This window comes from Macaca nemestrina, chromosome 5 (assembly GCF_043159975.1).
Source record: "Macaca nemestrina isolate mMacNem1 chromosome 5, mMacNem.hap1, whole genome shotgun sequence".
Classification (NCBI taxonomy): Eukaryota; Metazoa; Chordata; class Mammalia; order Primates; family Cercopithecidae; genus Macaca; species Macaca nemestrina.
In genome coordinates, this window is record NC_092129.1 from 38,156,264 (window position 1) to 38,179,810 (window position 23,547).

At 38.4% G+C, this 23,547-nt stretch overlaps 1 protein-coding gene across 16 annotated transcripts in view; it reads left to right on the top strand.

The window, feature by feature from the left end:
• LOC105465636 (EYA transcriptional coactivator and phosphatase 4) overlaps positions 1–23,547 on the top strand; it is a 280,315-nt gene that overhangs the window by 240,811 nt on the left and 15,957 nt on the right. For all 16 annotated transcript variants that reach the window (XM_011714173.3, XM_011714183.3, XM_011714174.3 and 13 more), the window contains one exon: positions 19,456–19,545. In XM_011714173.3, coding sequence (XP_011712475.2) covers positions 19,456–19,545 — 90 coding nt within the window. The remainder of the gene's footprint in view (positions 1–19,455; positions 19,546–23,547) is intronic.

Below are 23,547 nucleotides of genomic sequence, written 5' to 3' on the forward strand. Positions count from 1 at the left end.
AAACCAAACAAAAAAACAAAACAAAACAAAAAACACATTTCAGATCGTGGTAACTTCTGTGAAGAAGATAAAACTAGGTCGTATAACGAGTGACTGGGGTATGTGACTGAGGAAGTGACATCGGTACTGAGAGGAGCTAGTCCTACAAATTAGGAGAGAGGGAGAATTGGGAAGAACATTCCAGCAGTGGGTGCTGATCTTCCAGCGTTCCAGGAATATGAAGTCAAATGTGGCTGGAAGGTTGCAAACAAGAGAAAGAATACTACAAGGTAAAGGGAAGGAGGTGGAACAAGTTGGCGAAATAGAAACCCCCACTGATCGTCCTCCCTGCAGCAATACCAAATTGAACAAGCATCCACACAACAAAAGCACCTTCATGAGAACAAAAAACCAGGTGAGCAATCACACAATACCTAGTTTTACGTCATATTACTGAAAGAGGCACTGAAGAGGGTAGGAAAGACAGTCTTGAATTGCCGACACCATCACCCCACACCAGTCTTCCAGCAGCAGCCGAATGACACAGAGAGAGAATCTGTGCACTTGAGGGAGGAAGAGTTCAGTAAGTGTAGGGTTTTGCATTGGAACTCAGTGCCCTTTCACAGCAGAAAGCAACACTGGGTAGAACTTAGCCAACACCCAGGGAGGGGGCATTTAGACCAGTCCTAGCCAGAGAAGAATCTCCCATCTCAGCTGTTGGAACCTGAGTTCTGGCAAAGCATCACCACCATGGGATGAAGTGCTCTGGGGTCCAGGCAGTTTAGGCCACAAGGACCACAATTCCTGGACAAGTCCTGCTGCTTTGCTGGGCTTGAAGCCAGTGGACTCTGCAGACACATGACCTGGTGAGACACCAACCAGGGCAGCCAGGGGAGTGCTTGTGCTACCCCGCCCTCAGCCCCAGGCATCTCAGCTCACAGCTCCAGTAGAGATGTCTTCCTTCCACTTGAGGGAGGAGAGTAAAGAGTAAAGAGGAATTTGCCTTGCAACTTGGATACCAACTCAGTCACAGAAAGAAAGGGCACCAGGCAGAGTCCTGAGGCCCCAATTCCAGGCCCTGGTTCCCAGATACCATTTCTACACATGTCCTAAAGGAGGCTTGCTTCCTTGAAGGGAAGGATCCAATCTTGACAAGATTCATCTCCTGCTGCTAAGATTCATCACCCTCGGGCTCTGAATAATCAACAGTAGTAGCAAGGCAGTACTTGCTGCAGGCCTTGGGTGAGACTCAGAAATGTGCTGGCTTCAGGTATGACCCAGCACATTCCTAGCTGTGGTGGCTATGGAGAGGGACTCCTTTTACTTGAGAAAAGGAGAAGGAAGAATAAAGGGGACTTCCTATTGCAGCTTAGGTACCAGCTTGTCAACAGTGGGATAGGGCACCAAGTCGACATGTGGGGTCTCTGATTCCAGGCCATGGCTCTTGGATGGCATTTTTGCACCTGCCTTTAGGTCAGAGGGGAGCCCACTGCTCTGAAGGGAGAGCCCTAGGCATGAGAGCATTCACCACGAGCTGACTGAAGAGCCCTTAGGCATTGAATGGACATCTGTGATAGCTAGACAGTACTTGCAATGGGCCTGGAGCAGTCAGTGGTGGTCATGGGGGAGAATTCTCTGTTTGTGGAAAAGGTAGGGAAAAGTGGGAAGGACTTTATTTTGTGGCTTGGGTGCCAGCTCAACCACAGTAGAATAGAATAACAGGTAGATTCCTAATAGAGCACCAGATAGATTCCAAATTCAGGTCCTAGCTCCTAGATGGCATCTCTAGACCCACCAGGGACCAGGGGGAACTTGACACCCTGAAGGGAAGAATACAAGCCTGGCTAGCTGTGCCACCTGCTGATTGTAGAGCCTTGAGCAAACATAGGTGGTAGCCAGGCAGTGGTTACCACAGGCTTTGAATGTGACCCAGTCCTGTGCTGGCTGCAGGTCTGACCTAGCACAGTCCCAGGGTGGTGGTCACAGAAGTGCTTATGTGTCACCCTTTCCCCAGCTCCAGGCAGCTCAACACAAGAGAGAGACCCCATTTGTTTGGGAGAAAGTAAGGGAATAGAACAAGTCTCTGCCTGGTAATCCAGAGAATTCTTTGAGACCTTATCCAAGACCCCCAAGAGGGTATCTCTATGAGTCTGCAGGAGCCACAGTATTACTGGGCTTGGGGTGCCCTCATTTAATGCAGATAGCATTACAGTGACCAAAAACTTAGATCACAACACCCAAGTTCCTTCAAATACCTCAAAAGCCTTCCCAAAAAGTACAGATATAAAGAAGCCCAGAAGCAGAGACTCCAGTAAATACCTAACTCTTCAATGTTCAGACACTGATGAGCATCCACAATCATCAAGACTATCTGGGAAAACATGACGTCACCAAACAAGGCACCCAGTGGTCAATCCTAGAGAGATGGAGATATGTGACCTTTCAGATAGAGAATTCAAGATAGCTTTTTTGAGAAATCTCAACAAAATTCAAGATAACAGAGAAGGAATTCGGAACCCTATAAAATAAATTTAACAAAGATATTGAAATAATTAAAAAGAATCAAGTAGAAATTCTGGAGTTGAAAAATGTAATGGACATACTGAAGAATGCATCAGAGTCTCATAACAGCAGAATTGATGAAGCAGAAGAAAGAAATAGTGAACTTGAAGACAGGCTATTTGAAAATACACAGCCAGGGGAAACAAAAGAAAAAGGAAAAAAAAACAGTGAAGCATACCTACAAGATCTAGAAAATAGCCTCAAAAGGGTAAATCTAAGAGTTATTGCCCATAAACAGGAGATGGAGGGGTGGAGCTAGAAGGTTTATTCAAAAGGATAATAACGGAAAACTTCCCAAACCTAGAGAAAGATATCAATATCCACATGCAAGAAGGTTCTAGGACACCAATTAAATTTAACCCAAAAAAGACTACCTCAAAGCATTTGATAATCAAACTCTCAAAGCCCAAGAATAAAGAAAGGATCCTAAAATCAGTGAAAGAAAAGAAATGAAGAACATACAGTGGAGCTCCAGTACATGGCAGCAGATTTTTCAGTGGAAACCTTATAGGCTAGAAGGGAGTGACATGACATATTTAAAGTGCTTAAGGATTAAAATATATATATATATATATTTACCCTAGATTAGTATATCCAGTGACAATATCCTTCAAACATGAAGGAGAAATACTTTCCCAGACAAACAAAAACTGAGGGATTTCATCAACACCAGATTTATCCTATAAGAAATGCTAGAGGGAGTTCTTCAATCTGCAAGAAAGGGGTGTTAATGAGCAGTAAGAACTCATCTGAAGTTAAGAAACTCACTGGTAACAATAAAGTACACAGAAAAACACAGAATAGTGTAACACTGTAATTGTGGTATGTAAGCTACTCATATTTTAAGTAGAAAGACTAAAAGATGAACCAATTAAAAATAATAACAATGACAACTTTTCAAGACATAGACAGTAAAATAGGATATAAATAGAAACAACAAATAGTTAAAAAGCAGGGGGACAGAGTCAAAGTGTAGATTTTTAAATTAGTTTTCTCGTTAGTTGTTTGTTAGTCTGTTGGTTTATGTAACCAGTGTTACATTGCCATCAATTTCAATTAATGAGTTATATTACTTGCAAGCCTCATGATAGCTGTAAATAAAAAATATACAACAGATACACCAAAAAATACAAAGCAAGAAATTAAAACAAACAAACAAATTATCTTTAGTAAAAGGAAGGCAAGAAGAAGGAAGAGGAAACCACAAAACAACCAGCAAACAAATAACAAAATGGCAGGAGTATGTCCTTACTTATCAGTAATAACATTGAATGTAAATGTACTAAACTCTCCAATCAAAAGACATAGAGTGGCTGAATAGATAAAAAACCATGATCCATTGATCTCTTGCCTACAAGAAGCACACTTCACCTATAAAGACACACAGAGACTGAAAATAATGGGATGGAAAAATATGTTACCTGAAAATGAAAACCAAAAAAGAGCTAGAGTAGCTATAGTTACACCCATCAAAGTGGATTTCAACACAAAAAGTAAAACAAAAAAAACTATAAAAATTAGACAAAAGAAGGTCATTATATAATGATAAAGGAGTCAAATCAGCAAGAGGATATAACAGTTTTAAATGTGTATGCACTCAATGCTGGAGTACCCAGCTATATAAAGCAAATATCATTAGTGCTAAAGAGAGAGAGAGAACCTCAATACCATAGTCACTGGAGACTTCAGCACCCCACTTTTAGCATTGGGCATATCATCCAGGCAGAAAATCAACAAAGAAACATTGGACTTAATCTGTACAGACTTAGACCCAATGGACCTAGTAGATATTTACAGAACATTTCATACAACAACTGCAGAATATACATTCTTCTCCTACACACATGGATCATTCTCAGTGATAGATTATATATTAGTATATAGTATATAGACAATACAAAGTCTTTAAAAATTCAAAAAAATTGAAACTATATTAAGTATCTTTGACCACAATGGAGTAAAATTAGAAATCAATAATGAGGAATTTTGGAAGCTATGCAAGCACATGGAAACTAAACAATAACTCCTGAACGACCAATGGGTCAATGAAAAAAATTAAGAAGGAAATTAAAAATTTCTTGAAAGAAAAAATTGAGTATGGAAACACAAAATAGCAAACCCTGTGGAATGCAGTGAAAGCAGCACTAAGAGAAAAGTTTATAGCTATAATTGTCTGCATCAAAAAAAGTAGAAAAACTTCAAATAAACAACCTAATGATGCTTTCCCAGTTCTTAAAGAACTGGGAAAGATCAGAGAAGAAATAAATGAAATTGAAATAAAAAAATAAAAAGATCAACAAAATGAAAAGTTGGTTTTTTAAAAAAATAAATAAAATAGACAAACCTTTAACCAGCCTTGCTAAGAAAAAAGAGAAGACTCAAGTAAGTAAAATCAGAAATGAAAAAGGAGACATAACAACCGATACTTCAGAAATTCAAATGATTCTTAGAGGCTACTGTGAGCAACTACATGCCAATAAACTGGAAAATCTAGATGAAATGGACCAATAATTAAACATACAAAGCTGCCAAGATTAAATCATGAAGAAGTCCAAAACGTGAGGAGACCAATAACAGGAGATGGAAGCTGTAATAAAAAGTCCCCCAGCAAAAACAAAAAAAAAAAGAAAAGAAAAGAAAGCCTGGGAGCCTATGGCTTTACTGCTGAATTTTTCAAAACATTTAAGGAAGAGCTAATAGCAACCCTGCTCAAACTATTCCAAAAAACAGAGGAGGGAATTATTTCCAAACTCATTCTACAGGGCTAGTGTTACTCTGACACCAAAACCAGACGAAGACATATCAAAAAAAGAAAGCTACAGGCCAATATCCTTGATAAATATTGATGTGAAAATCCTCCACAAAATACTAGCAAACTGAATTCAGCAACACATTGGAAATACAATTCATCATGACCCTAGTGGGCTTTACCCCAGGGATGCAAGGATGGTTCAACATATGCAAATCAATCAATGTGATACATCATACCAACAGAATGAAGGACAAACACATAAAGATTATTTCATCTGATGCTGAAAAAGTATTTGATAAAATTCAACGTCCTTTCCTGATAAAAGTTTTCAAAAAACTGAGTATAGAAGGACAATACCTCAACACAATGAAAGCCATATGTGACAGACCCACAGCTGGTATCACACAGAATGGGGAAAAATTGAAAACCTTTCCTCTAAGATCTAGAACACAACAGAGATGCCCACTGTCACCACTGTTATTCAGCATAGTACTGGAAGTCTTACTTAGAGCAGTTAGACAATGGAAAGAAATAAAGGGCATCCAATTTGGAAAGGAAGAAGTCAAATTAGCCTTATTTGTAGATGATATAATCTTATTTTTAGAAAAGCTTAAAGATGCCATCAAAAAACTATTCGAGCTGATAAAATCAGTAAAGTTGCAGGATACAGAATCAGCATACAAAAATCAGTAGCATTTTTATATTCCAGCTGTGAACAATCTGAATAAGAAATTAAAAAGTAATGCTATTTATAATAGCTACATATAAAATAACATTCCTAGGAATTAACCAAAGAAGTGAAATATCTCTACAGTGAAAACTATAATAAATTGATGGGATAAATCAAAAAAATGGAAAGAGATTCCATGTTCGTGGATTAGAATAATCAATATTGTTAAAATGTTCATTCTACCCAAAGCATTCTATCAATTCAATGCAATTACTATCAAAATACTACTGACATTCTTCACAGAAATAGGAAAAAAAAATCCTAAAATGTATATGCAACCACAGAAGACCCAGAATAGTCAAAGCTACCCTGGGCAAAAGGAATAAAACTGGAAGAATCACATTACCTGACTTCAAATTATAACACAAAATGATAGTAACAAAAACAACTTGGTACTGGCATAAAAACAGACATATAAAACAATGAAAAGAATAGAGTACCTAGAAACGAATTCACACATTTACAGTGAAATCATTTTTTACAAAGATGCCAAGCACATACATTGAGGAGAGGACAGTCTCTTCAATAAATGGTGCTGGGATAACGGAGATCCATGCGAAGAAGAACAAAACTAGACCCCTATCTCTTGCCACATACAAAAATCAAATCAAAATGGATTAAAGACTTAAATCTAAGATCTCAGACTATGAAACTACTACAATAAAACGTTGGGGAAAGTCTCCAGGACACTGGACTGGGGAAAGATTTCTTGAGCAGTACCCCACAAGCACAGGCAACCAAGGCAAAAATGGATAAATGGGAGCCATCAAGTTTAAAAGCTTCTGCACAACAAAGAACACAGTCAACAAAGTGAAGAGATAATCCACAGAATAGGAGAAAATATTGCAAAGTAGCCATTATACAAGGGATTAATAAGCAGAACATGTAAGGAGCTCAACTCAATGAGAAAATATTTAATAATCTGAATAAAAACCAGTCAAGAAATTTGAATAGATATTTCTCAAAAGACATACACATGGCAAACAGGTACATGAAAAAGTGTTCCCATCATTGATCATCAGAGAAACTCAAATCAAAACTACAATGAGATACCATCTTACCACACTTAAAATGGCTTATATCCAAAAGATAGTCAATGCCAATGAGGATGTACAGGAAAGGGAACCCTCATACACTGTTTTTGGGAATGTAAAATAGTACCACCGCTATGGAGAACAGTTTAGAGGTTCCTCAAAAACTAAAAATAGAACTACCATATGATCCAGCAATCTCATTGCTAGGTATATAACCGACAGAAAGGAAATCAGTATATCGAAGAGGTATTTGTACTCCTATGTTTATTTCAGCACTTTTCACAATAGCCAAGATTTGGAAGCAACCTAGGTATCCATCAACAGATGAATGGTAAAGAAAATGTGGTACATATAGACAATGGAGTACTATTCAGCCATAAAAAAATGAGATCCTATCATTTTTAGCAATGGATGGAACTGGCGCTCTTTAAGTGAAATAAACCAGGCTCAGGATGACAAACTTCACATATTGTTACTTATTTGGAAGCTAAAAATTGAGAGTAGAATGAGGTTTAGAGGTTGGGAAGGGTAGTTGTTGAGAGGTACATTAGTGGGGATGGTTAATGGGTACAATAATATAGTTAGACAGAATGAATAAGATCTAGTATTTGATAGCACATCAAAAGCTCAACTCAATAGGAAAATTTGAGCTCCTCATATTGTTGACTATAGTCAACAATAATTTATTGTACATTTAAAAATAACTAAGAGAGTCCAGGCACAGTAGCTCACGCCTGTAATCCTAACACTTTGGGAGGTGGGGCAGGAGAATCACTTGAGGCCAGGAGTTGGAGATTAGCCTGGACAACATAGTGAGACCCTGCCTCTACAGTAAAAAAAAAAAAGGTTTTTTTGTTTTGTTTTGTTTTGTTTTTAATTAGCTGGGCATGGTGGTACATGGCTGTATTCTCAGATACTCAGGAGGCTGACGTTGGAGGATCATTTGAGCTCAGAGTTTGAGGCTGCAGTGAGCCATGTGCACACCACTGCAGTCCAATCTGGGTGTCAGAGTAAAAAATAAATAAATAAATAAAATTACCAAATAACTAAAAGAGTTTAATTGGATTGTCTGTAACACAACGAAATGATAAACACTTGAGGTGGTGGATACCCCATTTACCCTGGTGTGATTATTATGCACTGTATACCTGTATCAAAGTATCTCATGATGCCAGGCGCAGTGGCTCACACCTGTAATCCCAGCACTTTGGGAGACCGAAGCAGGTGGATCACCTGAGGTCAGGAGTTCAAGACCCACCTGGCCAACATGGCAAAACCCTGTCTCTACTAAAAATACAAAAATTACACAGGTGTGGTGTTGGGCACCTGTAATCCCAGCTACTCAGAAGGCTGAGGCAAGAGAATCACCTGAACCCCAGAGGCAGAGGTTGCAGTTAGCTGAGAGGGCTCCAATGCATTCCAGCCTGGGCGACACAGTGAGACTCTGTCTCAAAACAAAAACAAAACAAAACAAAACAAAAATCTCATTTATTCCATGTGTATATACACCTACTATGTACCCACAAAAATAAAAAATAAATAGTAGAAGATAAGAACAGAGAGGTAGGCAAGGGCTGGATCAGGCAAGGACTCTTCATTATAGTAAGGTGTTTGGGTTTTTTTTCTGGTTGCAGTGGGAAGCTGTTAGGGGAGTTTTAAGTTTGTCATTGTCTGCTATGTAGAGAGTAGAATTTAGAGGAATAAGAGCGTACACAAGTTGACCACTTAGAAGATGCTGTGCAGTAAGAATGGCCATGCCTTAAATAGGAACAGTGCTTCTGAAACTTGAGTGTGAGTCACAGTAACCTGCAGGGCCTGTTAAACACAGATCACTGGGTTACAACCCAGAGTTTCTGATTTAGGAGATCTGGAATGGGACCACTGGTTTTGGAACAAATTTCCAGGTAAAGCTCATAGTCCTGGGCTGCATTTTGAGAACCACTAGAGTAGAGTATTTCCCAGACTTTTTTTCCTTGAGCAAACTAATGAACATGTTAATTAATAGTCTTTGAGAAAAGGCCATGGTCAAATAGATACAGGAAATGCTTACATTTTATAGCCATTCAATGCATGTTGTCATAATAAAGGTCATGAGATGTTTAAAAGAATCCTCTATAACTAGGTTTAATCCCTCAGTTCCCTCATGTCATCAGTAATAACCTTGAGGACTGACTGAAATAAGGTCATTCTGACAATTAGTTAAGTCAGAACTTTGCATTGCTAATAACAAAAGTGACCAGAGCCATTATTTCTGGGAGCGGGGAAAAGACCTTTATAGTGTTAAGATTGTCTAAGCTTGAAATTATTATGAGTCCTTAAAATTATTATGGGTTCTTAATTCTTTTCATTTCTTAGATCAGTCTTACTTCCACAATATGCATTTTAGAGTGTAACATTTTGGTATAGCATAGTGATTTTTTTATTATTTTAGCCAGAGATTCCTCTACACACATATGACTGAGAGCGTCACTGTATAGAACATCTAAGGGCAGAACTGCTCTAGGTAAAATGTACAGATGGGGGACTGGAGAGATCCCATTTCCCCTACATGACCACCCCTTTCCCATTGTTCTTGGTCACCATGAAAGGGGTTCCTGAATCCTGATGCTTGCTCACAATACAGCCTGGAAGGCAGTCGACTAGCTGAAGGAACACTGAGCTAAAAGTCAGAAGGACCTCCTGTGCCTGGCTGTGCCTGGCTGTGCCTAAGGGCAAACTGTTTGACCTCTGAGCCTGTTTCATCTGAAAATGGTTATAATTCATTTCCTTCCAGGGGTTACAGGGTGGCTTAAATGAGATAATATACTTATATAAAAATGACACTCCACAGTGATAACTATCATCTACCTCCTAGGTTAGAGAAAATTCCTAAACATATACCTTCTTTCTCCAAAATGAGAAATAACTAAAGGCAGGTGTTTTCAGACCTGCAAGGTCAATGTTTACTCCTGCAGAATGGTGAAGTGGCACTGCAGTGGCCTCAAGTATAGCGAGCTGGGAGCTGCACCTATAAAGACCAGAGATGTCAATCATATCCTGAAGTTACCATACTTACCTACATATCTAACTGTCTTTCTCTCTCCCCACCCATAATTAGTGGACAATAATGAGTATCATTTTTGACTGGTTACTGTGTGCCTGGCCCTTGGCTGAGTGTCCTGTGAAATACATTCTCTCATTAGCTTTTCCCATCACCCTGTGTGATTGGTACCACTGTATATAGCTCGTAAGTGGCAAGGTCAGTGGAATCCATATCTCTTTGATAGGTTCTTAATCTCTATATTCTTTTGGTCTCATGTTCTTTCCCCACAACCTATAAAAATAAAATGTGTGGACCACAATAATGTAGGAATGACCTTTTACCCATAAATTGTCCTAACTAACTTTTGTGTTTTAATTAAAGAAAAGAAACTTTTGGAAAAGTCTACTTTCATTTATAAATTAAATAATGTGAATTTCCCAAGCATCTTCCTAATATGTTATCACTTTTTGACTCTGTTCAATTGTCAACACTGCTTTTCCAAGAAGAACTATTCCTGGACATTTCTGATGATGGCGAATGAGGAACCTCGCTATCTGAGCCCTGCTGCTATAAGGCTGGTGATGGGTTTTGCAGCTGAGCACCAATTGCCATGTACAGTTTCTGTGCTGCAGAACTCTAAAATAGGAGCTTGTAAATTTGACAGGATGTAGACCAGGAATCATCCATCATGTTAGAGTTTATGAACATTATTTCTATTCCCTGATCAATTGTATGTGTCATTTTACCTGATAACTTGCAGTGATTCCTTTTGTTTTCAGGGGAGGGTGAAGAAAACTGAATAAATTGGGCTTTACGGATTTGGTTTATTTTGGATCATTAATGTATCATGTGCTATGAAGCTGTGATACTCTAAAGTTATTCCACAGTAAGGACACAGAAGAAATAGCCCAAGTCAGGGGTAAAAAGTGAGGAACTGAAGGAAAAGTGAATGGTTGCCTGATAATGTGAAACTCAGATTCAGTTTCCCCAAACTGCTTGCTTGTTTTAGACAACATCGCATATAACAGCAGTGCTGGTGAAATAATATGTTCATCAGAATTAATCAATTGATTGCTTGTGTATTGAATAGTCTACACACATTTATGTAGAAAAATACTTCTAACATGGCATTTGACTGGATTTTAAATGATAGGTTAGTCATGAAGATAAATGCTTACTTTTGTGCATTTGGACTAAAGAAAACCAACATGGTTTAATAGAAAGTAATAGAATTAATCAAGTGTTAGTACCATGGATCTGAGGCAGTCCTAATGGCAGAGCTAACAAATACCATATGCTTAGAGGGCTCTGGCTTTGGAGGGAGAATGACCCTGAGTTCAAATTCTACCTCTCCCTCCTAGTGCCCATGTGACCTTGAGTAGTTTATTTAGCATTTATGAGCCTCAGTTGTCTTGTATATAAAATGAGGAGAATAATAAAAGTAGTAATTTGATTCTGAGGGTTAAATGAGTTAATGCATTAAAACTCACCACAGAATAAACATTCAGTAAGCATGATCTATTTATTTAGTTTCAAGGAAATCTGAAATATAGGAAACTGAATTTTTTCTAAGGAAATTTGCATTTTATATTTTTATCTGTTGTTTTACCTCATAATATGAGTCAGCAAGCTCAGTGTTGCAGAGAAGTAGCACCTATGGCAGGGTGACTAGAGAGTGGTTTTGGTATATATTATATAAAAGGAATGATTACAGAATTTACAAGCCTTGTAAAATGCATAATGTTTTTACTGGCAGCTTATAGTAAGTTTGATTGTGTGTTCATGTGGACGTATATAGTGTGTACAGAAATATCATACATATGCATGTGAAAATAAAGCCAAATCAAAGACAGTGACATATCTCAAACTCTTCCCTGGAGAATTGGGGAATCATTGCTACCTATTGTCTCCCCTTGCAGAGCTTTGTGTTGAGTATATGTTTATTTTGATAATTTCTTTTAAAAATTAAATTGAATGGCTCTGCGTGATCTTTTAAATAGCCAAATATATTACTAACTTTTTTTAAGCCCGTCTTTACCAAGTAATTGCGGGAATTACGTTAGAAAAGGGGAACGATCTTGAAAGGACATCACATTGATTAACTTGAAGCTAATATACCAGAGAGGTAATGGTAACTAATCTCTTTAAAACACATAGAGCAGCCTTCTGTAAACTGCCCTGAAGTTTTCAGTTCCTTTGATCTCAGTTGATAATTATTTAATCTAATATCTTGAGGAGGTGGGGGATTAGAACATGAACTTACCTTAAGTATTATTTAATTATCATCAACCCTCTCCTAGGCCTTTCCTCCTATAGCCGTCTCCTAACATGTCAATCACCTTTCTCCCGAAGTCCTGAGGAGCCTCGTTAGGTGTGTTTATTTGGCACCTCTGCTCTGCCACTTTTCTCTGGGCCCTGTGCTTTCTGACTCATCCTCCCACAGTCATTCTCACCAACATGATATTTTTCTTTCCATTCAAGTGCCGTGTTACACTGTTGCCATGTACTACCACTATAATTCACCCTGAAGTACATTTATTCTGTTATTAGTTTAATACATTTGGATTCCCTTCTGATTGAACCTGTAGAAGCCTCTAGTGGTAAGTTGTGTGATGATCCCCTTCATCACACAATTTAAGCTTGACAACATTAACTATGTTCAACTGCAAATATGTTGCTTACACTGAACACTTGAATTGTGAACAAAATCTTGTAATGCAAAATGTGCTGGCTTTTCACCTTTACCAGCTCCCCAGCAGATAACTGGCTACATCACTAAGAAAAAGACACCATCAGACATTTGGTCCTTGAAGTTAAGTCCACAGAATGATCTTTATGGAGGTGAAGGGTGGAAAAGGCACTCTTCCTCGTAAGCAACTCTAGAGAAGTCTAGTTCCCGAGAAATTACACTAAGCCACAGTTCTACTCAGTGATCACGCTGGCTCAAGACCAGCTGTCCTGTGGAAGCACCCCAGAGGCTTAACTCTTGGAAAGCCAGAAGGTCATGTTAGCTCTGATTTTTCTTAACTATCCCAGTCTCTCATTATAATAGCTCGTAGACCAGTGTTTATTCAAAAGTAACATGTATATGAATCACCTGATAATCTTGTTAAACTACCTGGCAAACTAGATCTGGGGAAGGGTCTACAGGTGTGCCTTTCTGACAGGCTCCCAGGTGATACCAATGGTGCTGGTCTGTGTACAACACTTTGAGCAGCAAGGTTGTCATCTGCTGACTCTCCATCTCATTTTTACCTTGGACTCACTGCAGAGCTTTAGCATGACTGATGCATGGACCCACCTCAGATAATCCGATTTAGTTGGTATGGGGTATGGCCTGAGCAACAGGCATTGTGAAAGCTCCGCAGGTGTTTCCCATGCATGGTGGAGTCTGAGAACCCCTGTCTTAGATGTCATCCTCCCAGCTTGGAGTCCTCTTTATGTACCACTATAACCTCACTTTTCCATAATGCCTTTCTATCCTTACCCCATTATTTTTCCATCAGACTCATCTTGCAGAAAACCCCACTGACTCGGGAGGCTGAGGCAGGAGAATGGCATGAACCCGGGAGGCGGAGCTTGCAGTGAGCTGAGATCCGGCCACTGCACTCCAGCCTGGGCGGCAGAGCGAGACTCTGTCTCAAAAAAAAAAAAAAAAAAAAAAAAAAGAAAACCCCACTGACTGCCTGTACCTCAGCAGCTGAATGTGGCCACAAATCTCAAGTGGGTGCAAGCACTCTTGGGGTCATGAACTCTTCCTGTTGCAGGTTTTGAAGAGCTGAAGGGAGAGCAAGCATACCTCTCCCAGTTCTGTACAAATCTCCTCAATTACTAGGGGGAAAAAAGCAAACAAATGAATTTTGTCATCTTTGCACCACCAAATCCCTGCTCCCTACATCTGTAGCCACAGTCTCTGCTGTCTCTTGCACCTCTCGCACCCTGGTTCCGTGCCCCCCTCACCTACCCAAGGAATCCTGAAAGAACTTCTTTCGCTAAGCCACCAGTTTGTCACTCTTCTAGATTCTTCCCATCACACCATCGTGTCTGCTGTCACATTCCTATCATTAGAAGAGCTTCTTGAGCCCATTTTCCCCTCCGGTGACTGCTCTCTCTCTCTGCTCTTTCCAGCTTTGCCATAACATGACACTTGCCAAGTCTGAGGAGCCACCTCAGTGCCAAATCAAGTGTTCCTTCTTGGCTTATCTTGCTGTGGTCTCTCACAGACATTCAGTGGAGCACTCTTGCATTCTTAAAATCATTGTTTCCTTTCCCCTCCCTGGTCAGGGTCCCTCTTCCTCACACTGTTTCTCTCACACACACTCGTTCTCGCCTCTGGGCTCTCCGTATGTTCGCCACCATGGCGCCTGTTCATGCCTAGCTCCCTTGCCTTTGTCAGGCCTTTGTTTCTGTCTCTGCCATTGCCTCCTGAAAGGGGCCTTCTCTGAATTTGCTTTAAATTAGCCCTCTCCAGTCATCCTCATCACTTCTGTATCTGCGTATCCTGGTTTTTCTTTCGTAGCTTTATCACCACCTGATATTCCCTTGTTTTCTTGTCTGTTTATCGGGTAGCTCATCCAGTAATAATATAAACCCCATAAAGGTAGGGGCTTTGCTTTTTTGGTTATCTGCTCTCTGCTTAGAATTTGAACGTCTCTAATACATAATAGTCACTCAATAAATATGTGATGAGTAAATGAATGTTCCTGAAACCATTCTCCAGTTCATCCTAAGAACTTGTAAGCCCACTACCTATCCATCATAGACAAGTATCACATTTGTAAAATTTCCCTTGTGATTTGTGACTGAATTTCATTTTATTTCGTATGATTTAGAGAGTACATGTATTCTAAAAAATCCAGTAACTTTTTCCACCAGGTTCATGAGAGCTGGTCTGCCTTCTTTCTTCCGTGATGAACTTGCATATCTTCTATCTCTGTGTGCCCATGTCTACACATGTGCTACGAGTCCCAAAATAAAAAAAATTAAAAAAAAAAAACTGTTTCAAGAGGTTGATGTCTTTAAAAGAAAAAAAAAAAGTCCTTAGTTTCTTTAAAAATACATAATTGTTGCCTCTCCAGAGATATTTTTGCAGTGTGTCCCTAGAGGAGGAATTCCAGCTGATGGCCCAATGCAGGGCAGAGGCCCATAGACAGACAGTCTGGCTCCAATTTATGCTCTGTGTTCACATGGCTAATAGGCGTTAGTATTTTGATTTAGAGAAGTGCTCTACTGGATCCTGCCTTGATTATACACTGGTAACATCTGGCTTAGAACCACACATTTAAAGGCCAAGAGCTATTTATTTTCTTCATCTTCCTCTTCTCTGTCTCTCTCTCTCTCTTTTCAGTAAAATGTCTGGGGAATAGTTTCAGTATTTTGATACAGCAGTACACAGAATAAATTGGCAGTAGTTCAATTTTCCTCCTATTAAACTCCGCTGTAGACACTTTGAACCTTTTGGAACTTTTATAATATGTATAATATATATCAGAACTTCCACAAAACCCTGTTAGTGCCTTTATTATCCCACTTTTTTCCTCTATCCAAGTTTTTGCTATCACCTCATTTTAGACCCTAAACTCAACACTCACTACACTTAAATGCAAAGAAAAAAAAAGCAACTCTTGATTCATAAGGTGCCCATAATTCTACAAACATCTAATGAAAATGAGCAAACATCTCTGTATAAAACTTGAGTTCAATCCAAAAGTATGTTTCATTCTCAAATGCCTGATAAAACAGTGCAATTGCAGGTGCTGGCAGCTCCTTCACAGCAGTTTGGCAAGATGGAGGGTGCCCAGCATTGCTAAGGCTACACCCACCAAATGTCCAGTCATCTTTCTTGGATTCTTGGATCTGTGAGTCCTTTAGCTGGAAAAATGCAGTGCTGTAATCTGCTCACTTAGAATTAGCTGTCCCGGTGACTTAGTAAGTTGGAAAAAAACAAAAAGTAAAATTAGATATTTGAAAGTAAGCCCGCCCCAACATTCTCTTAGAAACAAGATCATCACCTCTTACAGGCATGGTTTTCCTTGGCTGATGGCATGACTATCCCCGGCCCATCTGTGCCAAGTCTTTGGCATGGCTGACGAAACATCTCTCTTTCAATAGGCCTTGCTCTCTGGAAACCTTAGTGAAATACAGCTAGTTCACACTCCAGCAAACCACAAACCTAAACTTTCCCAGTTACAAATGATATTTTGCCAAAATGCTTACTAAGTCCTGGCTCTCATAGAGTGTGTGATGTGGAACCGCCACAGCTTGAAAAACAAATGACCAGCCCTCCTAGTGCCGTGGGGTTGCATTCCAGTGGGGTGCTCAACTGCAGTTTTTATCATACCACATGCCATGCTTGCTTGCTAGCAGATTCTTGCATTTTGCTTTTTTTTTTAAATTATACTTGTTTGCATGCTTATCAGATGTACAAAATGCATTCTTCATGGATTTTCCTATCACTGTTTGGGTAGCACAGAGAGTTACGTACTTCAGAAGCATGGAATTGATCAAAGTAACAATCAAAAGGAACAGTATGTTTTCTCCCATCCCCATAAATCTGATCTGCAAATGCAAAGAATGTGAAGAATGAAGTGAAGAAATTCAATAATTGTATTTAAAACTTAAAAAGAAATATTGGCAAATCACAGGATAAGAGCCTAACCAACCTGGTCTCCAGAAGGAAAACCTTTTAAATCAGATACTTCTGAACTGCTATCTGAAATATATATCTTTAGGGCAGTAATCATCAGAAACATAACAGAGTAGTGTGGAGCTCAGTTTTATTGTCTTGCATCAGTGAACATTCCTCAAAAGCACAGAGCGTCACTAATGGAATTATATGTTTTCATGCTATAATTACATTTGATTTTTCCTGATATTTCTGTAGACTTTGTTCATGGTTCCGTGACTAGGCAGAATAGTTTCATAGAATGTCCTCAGCCTATTTAATGCCTAGTTCCCCCCAACCCTGCCAAAAATACAGAGATTAATAATAGGAATTTTTCAACCAAAAAAGACAAAATGTGTTTTTTAAACTTATACCACCTTTAGAGATTTTATTTCAACAAAAACATGATCAACAACAAAAAAAAAAAGAAAGAGAAAAGAATTGTATCCTTGAAGGAAACAGAGCAAAGGGCCCTTCTGAGCTCTGAAACCCCTTGAGACACAAACTGGCACTTATTAACATTTTTTTTTTCTTTTGAGATACAGTTTCACTCTGTCACCCAAGCTGGAGTACAGTGGCATGATCTTGGCTCACTGCAACCTCCGCCTCCCGGGTTCAAGGGATTCTCGTGCCTCAGCATCCCGAGTAGCTGGGATTACAGGCACGCACCCCTGTGTCCAGCTATTTTTTGTATTTTTAGTAGAAGCAGGGTTTTACCATGTTGGCCAGGCTGGTCTCGAACTCCTGACCTCAAATGGTCTGCCTGCCTCAGCCTCCCAAAGTGCTGGGATTATAGACATGAGCCACTGTGCCTGGCCTACTTACTAATAATTTTATTCTTGTTTTGAATGAATGTTTGTTGGCTAAAACAGAACTGATTTGATCTTTGGCTATATAGTCCCAAATGGTTCTGTCACTGGAAGACGGATGAATCCAGCAGCACAGTCAAGCTACCAGATGACAGAATACCAGGATGCCATCAGATATGTGGAGTCAGCATCCATTACTGAGAAATGAGAATCTCTGGCTATGCAATCCACATAAATCTCTAAATGAGGAGATGTAAACAATTAGAAAATTATGTTGAAATCCAACGTATTATTTTCTTATCTCTATCTTCACTCACATCGAGTCTTAGTTTAGCTCTCATACCCCAGTGACCCCTTAGCACTCAGTGCCTTTTTCTTAGCATATAATTCCTATTCTCCAGGTTTTAATGGCTACAGAACACAGGATGACATCTCAAATATGTTTACACTTTAGGGCTTCCCCCTCAAAATATGATGAAAGGAAATATAGGAATAAAATGGGTTATCTTAGTGGAGATGTGGCATGAAGAGTGGTTTCTCCTTGCAGATGGAATCAGTTCAGGGTGTAGATGAATACTGCTTGGCCTGACCTGGGTTGCATGTTCTTATCATAAATTGAGTAAAGTTTGTGTTACATTTCCCCAAGCTGAGATACATTTCTTGAAATGCCAACTATTAGAATGTTGAAAACACAATTTCGGCTCTCTCTTCTCAAATCCCTGCAGTCTGGCTCCTGGCCCAGCCACTCAACCCAAATCACCCTCTGAGGTCTTCCAAAATAACTTCCCAGCCAAAACCAATAGTATCCTTCTGGACTTGTCAGCTTTATTCAAAACCTTATTCTTCTCCCTGCTAACACCCCTCTGGTCTACAGATTTTAAGGGTTTGTCCCTTCCAGGTTTTTTCTTTCCCATATCTTCTGAGTTGCATCTATGAGCAGTTCTTCTTTAGCCATCATTCCAACTTTGAGAATTTTAAACACAATGTTTGAGCATGAATTACTTCTCTATTCCAATCCCTATCCCCAAATGCTCATTACTTTTTAGTCTTATATCGCTTGATGCTAGGCCTTCAGCTGCAGTTAATTATGCTAAAGTAACAACTCTGGTCTTGATTTTCAACTCCTTGCTGCTGTTTAATATCTTGGTTTCTGTAAACAAAAGTTGAGTCATTTTAACTCTTTACTGACCCCGTCACTTTCATTAACTTCCCAAAGCATATATTTTGTACCTGGATTACGCTTAGAGAACTAATGTTCTTTTAGCTATTCTCACCCCTCACTTCTTCAACCTTAGTCAAATGCAGGTTAGACCAAACTCTACACATGTTTGGATAGGGAGATTCCTCTTACCTTGTTGATAAAAATGCAATCAAAAATTAAGTGATGGTTGCACCATCCTCTGCCAGCTCTTCCTGTTTCACCTCCAGATAACATTCTCTGCTCAAGTCTTTTAAATACCCAGTTGACCTATTTTTCTCTTTTAATTCTCATTATTTGTCATTATTCTTAAAAAGACACCCTTTCTTTTTAGCGAGTTTACTCCATTCTTCAGCACCCCATCCAAATACCTTTCTCCAAAATACTTACATAGATTATATGTAAACTGGGTCATATGAACTGAATGGCTCCCTTCCTCCTTCCCTCCTGAACGTACAGCTTTGTGTGAAAATGTATGCTGTGTCATCGTTACTTATGTCTGAATTCCCAGGTGTGCCTGTGCGTTTGGTATATCTGAACCTTCTGGAAAGTCACCTTTCCGGATGACTGAGAAATCTTTTGAATCTTCAGTAAAAACCCATGCAGTCTCCTCTCTCTTCCACCACAGCAATACGTGCTTAAAATATTTTTAATAATAAGTGCTTACTGAAATTTTACCTCATTATGTGTACATTTTCTTTACAGGATCCCCCCATGGCTGTAACCCTTGGACTCCGCATGGAAGAAATGATTTTTAATCTTGCTGACACTCATTTGTTTTTTAATGATTTAGAGGTAAGAATTGTACCAGGTACAAATAGTTTTGTCCAACAGCAGACCTCTTAGATGGTTTCTATATCTGCAGATAACCTCGAGAAAACAGAAGGATAAAAATTTAGCTCAAGAGAAGCGTAAAGTTCTTGTCAAGAGGAAAAGTTTTATTTACAAATATAAGCAGAAAGTTAATTTGTGTTCGTGAATAATATATATGTAGAACAAAAATGTCTCCAAAGAGGAGACTGTTGGCTTTGCTGTCCTTACTGTCCACAGCCGTACGTGACTCTTGGTTCTTTTAGTGTTTCAGCCGCAAGAGGCTTGGCACCTTTGGAATCAGCATTAGCTCTTCCAGATTATTAACCAGGAGCCTATTTAGGTTAATCACTAAACAATATTCACAGACACTATTCGTGGTGATAGCATAGATCATTTAATTTTGTGGATAATCTGAAGCCTAACTTTAGCTAACATTATCATTCCTCATTTCTTTCCCTTCTGGATAAAACAGTGCTAGAACTATTTAAGCATGTTTGATGCATTTAAATGCATTTATTTTCTCATTTTAAAAATTATGTTTCCATTTTCAACCTCAAATGGCAAGACAGTGTCTAAATGGCAAATAAGAGAAAAAGAAAATAAAAACAACAGCAAAATGAAACGACCCAAGGAAAAATAGCCTCAGAGTAGTTGAACATGTACTGCAATAAGGTATGCCATCTGTGTCCTAGGTTATTAAACATTCAGATAATACAATTTGAAATAACTAAGTAGTTCAGGTTCTTGGCAGAAGTACTTCTCAGTCAAGCATAACTGTGCTGAAATAGAGATTTCTCTTTCATTTTTTTTCAGATGGCATGTTTAAATTTATTTTTTATCTCATAGTTTCATAATTAAATAAAAGTTTTTGTCTATAATCATATGATGAATTGAGAGGGAGATTACCACTACTGAACCCCTACCTTGTTCTAGATATTTTATGTTGAACTTTCCATTAATTACTTAACAGTGTATTGAAGTAAATGTGTTTATCACATTATTTATGCAAGGGAGAAACTCTATGGTCCACAACATACAAATCACATCTAAAGTTACCTGCTATCTAAGTGGTAGAACTGGAATTTGAAGCAGATTTGCCTAGTTCCAGAGCACATACTTCTGACCCATCCTATGCTGAAAATGTTTCAAGTGTGTGAGAAAGAAAAGCCAAGTTATTGAGTTACTTAAATAACTTTTTTTAAAAATACTTTTAAGTTCTGGAGTACATGTGCAGAACGTGCAGGTTTGTTATGTAGGTATACACATGCCATGGTGGTTTGCTGCACCTATCAACCCGTCATCTACTGCACCCATCAACCCATCATCTACATTAGGTATTTCTCCTGATGTTATCCCTCTCCTAGCCCTCCACCCCCCAACAGACCCCAGTGTGTGGTGTTCCCCTCCCTGTGTCCATGTGTTCTCATTGTTCAGCTCTCACTTATTAGTGAGAACATGCAGTGTTTGGTTTTCTGTTCCTAAGTTAGTTTGCTGAGAATGATTTCCAGCTTCATCCATGTCCCTGCAAAGGACATGAACTCATTCTTTTTTTTGGCTGCATAGTATTCCATGGTGCATATGTGCCACATTTTCTTTATCCAGTCTATCACTGATGGGCATTTGGGTTGGTTCCAAGTCTTTGCTATTGTGAACAGTGCTGCAGTAAACATACATGTGCATGTGTCTTTATAGTAGAATGATTTGTAATCCTTTGGGTATATACCCAGTAATGGAATTGCTGGGTCAAATTCCTAGTTCTAGATCCTTGAGTAATCGCCACATTGTCTTCCACAACGGTTGAACTAATTTACTCTCCCACCAACGCGCTAGTTGGAAAATGTTTGTTTTGTTTTTTCAATGACAAGGTCTTAAATCCAGTTTGAGTTAAATTTGAGACATGAGAGTAAAAATGAGTGGTTCAGTACATTCCATAAATGTGTGTGCTGAAATCTGTGTAACAACATTTTGCTGTTGTTGTTGTTTTTCTCTACAGTGAGTCAGTGTTTTTACTAAATAATACAATTACTGTCTGATGAAAGAGGCATTCTTGTTTTTTCTACAATGGACAGTATGAAAGGTCAATATTACTAGGCAAGCTTTCAGTTTTAGATAACAAATAATCACCTCTCTAAAACCTGATTTAAATTGATCCTGCTACTTATGAATACAGAATGATTTTATATATACCTGATAGTAACAAACACCTTAACCTTTCCAGAACTTGAATTTTTTACATACAGCGATAACTTTTGGGGTTAGTTTTTCTGTTGATCAGTATGGATGAGTTTCATTGTAAAGAGGATCTTAATATTATTAGTCTTTTCAAAGGTGTAAAAAGAAAAAAGAAATTTTATGTGGTAGTATCCAACTAAAAGTGCTTATTTCATTTGGTTAATTATTTTTTACTGGAAATAAGTAGAATAAATGAACTTTTAGCTTTTTTACTGGCATGTTAGAAGCCAGGTGGAATAAATTTACTACCCAACTTTTAAAAGAATGCTAAAGTGAGAAGGTGAAAATAGCATATAATGAATTTGTAACTAACTTTAGCAAGTTTGAAATGAATATTGGTATATCAAAAACATGTAGTCATGTATGGCACTTAAAGACATTATTTTGGTTCAGGTACTATGTTATATGTGTTTCAGAAATACCTGGCAGGATCTTTGTTAGAAGTAGTTCCTGAGAAAATACCGGTATTGACTTTCTCTTCTCTGAGTATATAGCTTTTTAGTTGTGTTTTAGAATATGATAAGAATTTTATTTGGCTCAAACCACAGAACTTAGCTATTCAACAATACTATACTTAATCAATAAAATAATTGAGTTACTGCATATAAATTGACTGAACTGTCACTACACATGGGTGCCACACAAATGCTTGCACATCCATATAAAGTGCCCAAGGAAACACAAATGTTTTTTACTGACTTGAGTAAACAAGCACTAAAACTAATAAAATCAAAACAATAGCTTTCAAAAGCATTCAGTACAGTTACATACATAGCCCCCTATCCTTCTGCATCTGACTTTGAAAGGCAGTTTTACTTTCACACAATTTTTTATTTCAATAAACCTCTTACAGCCAAAAAGTGGCTTGGGCTCCATAACTGGAATTAAATGATTTCTACTCTTGTTGACAAAAAGAATTCCTCAAGAGAGTAACTCTACCATTAGCTTATTATGTTGTCATTGTTGATGTTGAATATTTAAGCTCTCGGGGTGCTTTTTTGTAAAACCTAAACATCTAAATTTGACACTCAAATCTTTCAGTAGATACTTCAACATATATAGTAGCAGCTGTTCCTCACGTAATTCCTTAAAAGATACAAGTTTAAATCCTCCTAATAGACACTTCACTGCATCCTGCTCAACTGCAGAGAAGGCAAATGCCCACACTACCCTCCCCTAACAAGAGAAACCTGTGTATTTAAATAAAGTGCTATTTCAGTTAGAATAACCTCCAGAAAAGAAGTCTCCAGGAAGTTTGAGATGGCAAAAGTGAGAAAAGACTGCTGTGAATTATAACTGATAAATATCAGTGACAACTTTTTGGTTACCTTGTAAAACAAAATTAAAGTATTTAAGGTTAGTTCTAGAATATTTTCAAATGTTTGAGTTCTACTAAAATTTGTTAAAGCCAAAACATTTTAGCGTTTTTAGTATTTCACTTTTTGGTCAAAATGATTCTTAAAGAATTTGTCAGAGTGAAAAATAATTGACGAACAATTATTTAGCTTTTTCTAAAAATGTAAATAATGGAAGTTCAGGTTTCTTTCACTGGATTGTAATCCTCAGGCAACCGTCCAGAGTCAACAGGCATAGTTAACTAGGCATAAATTTAAAGAAAAGTTAAATTTGGAAAAATCTCAAATATAACTTCAATCATGGAGCTTCTGGTCCAATAAGTGTGATATACTGTTGTCCTCAGGAGTAAAAGATAAGTTTTTGGGCAACCTGTGTACAAATTAATCATGCGAGTTA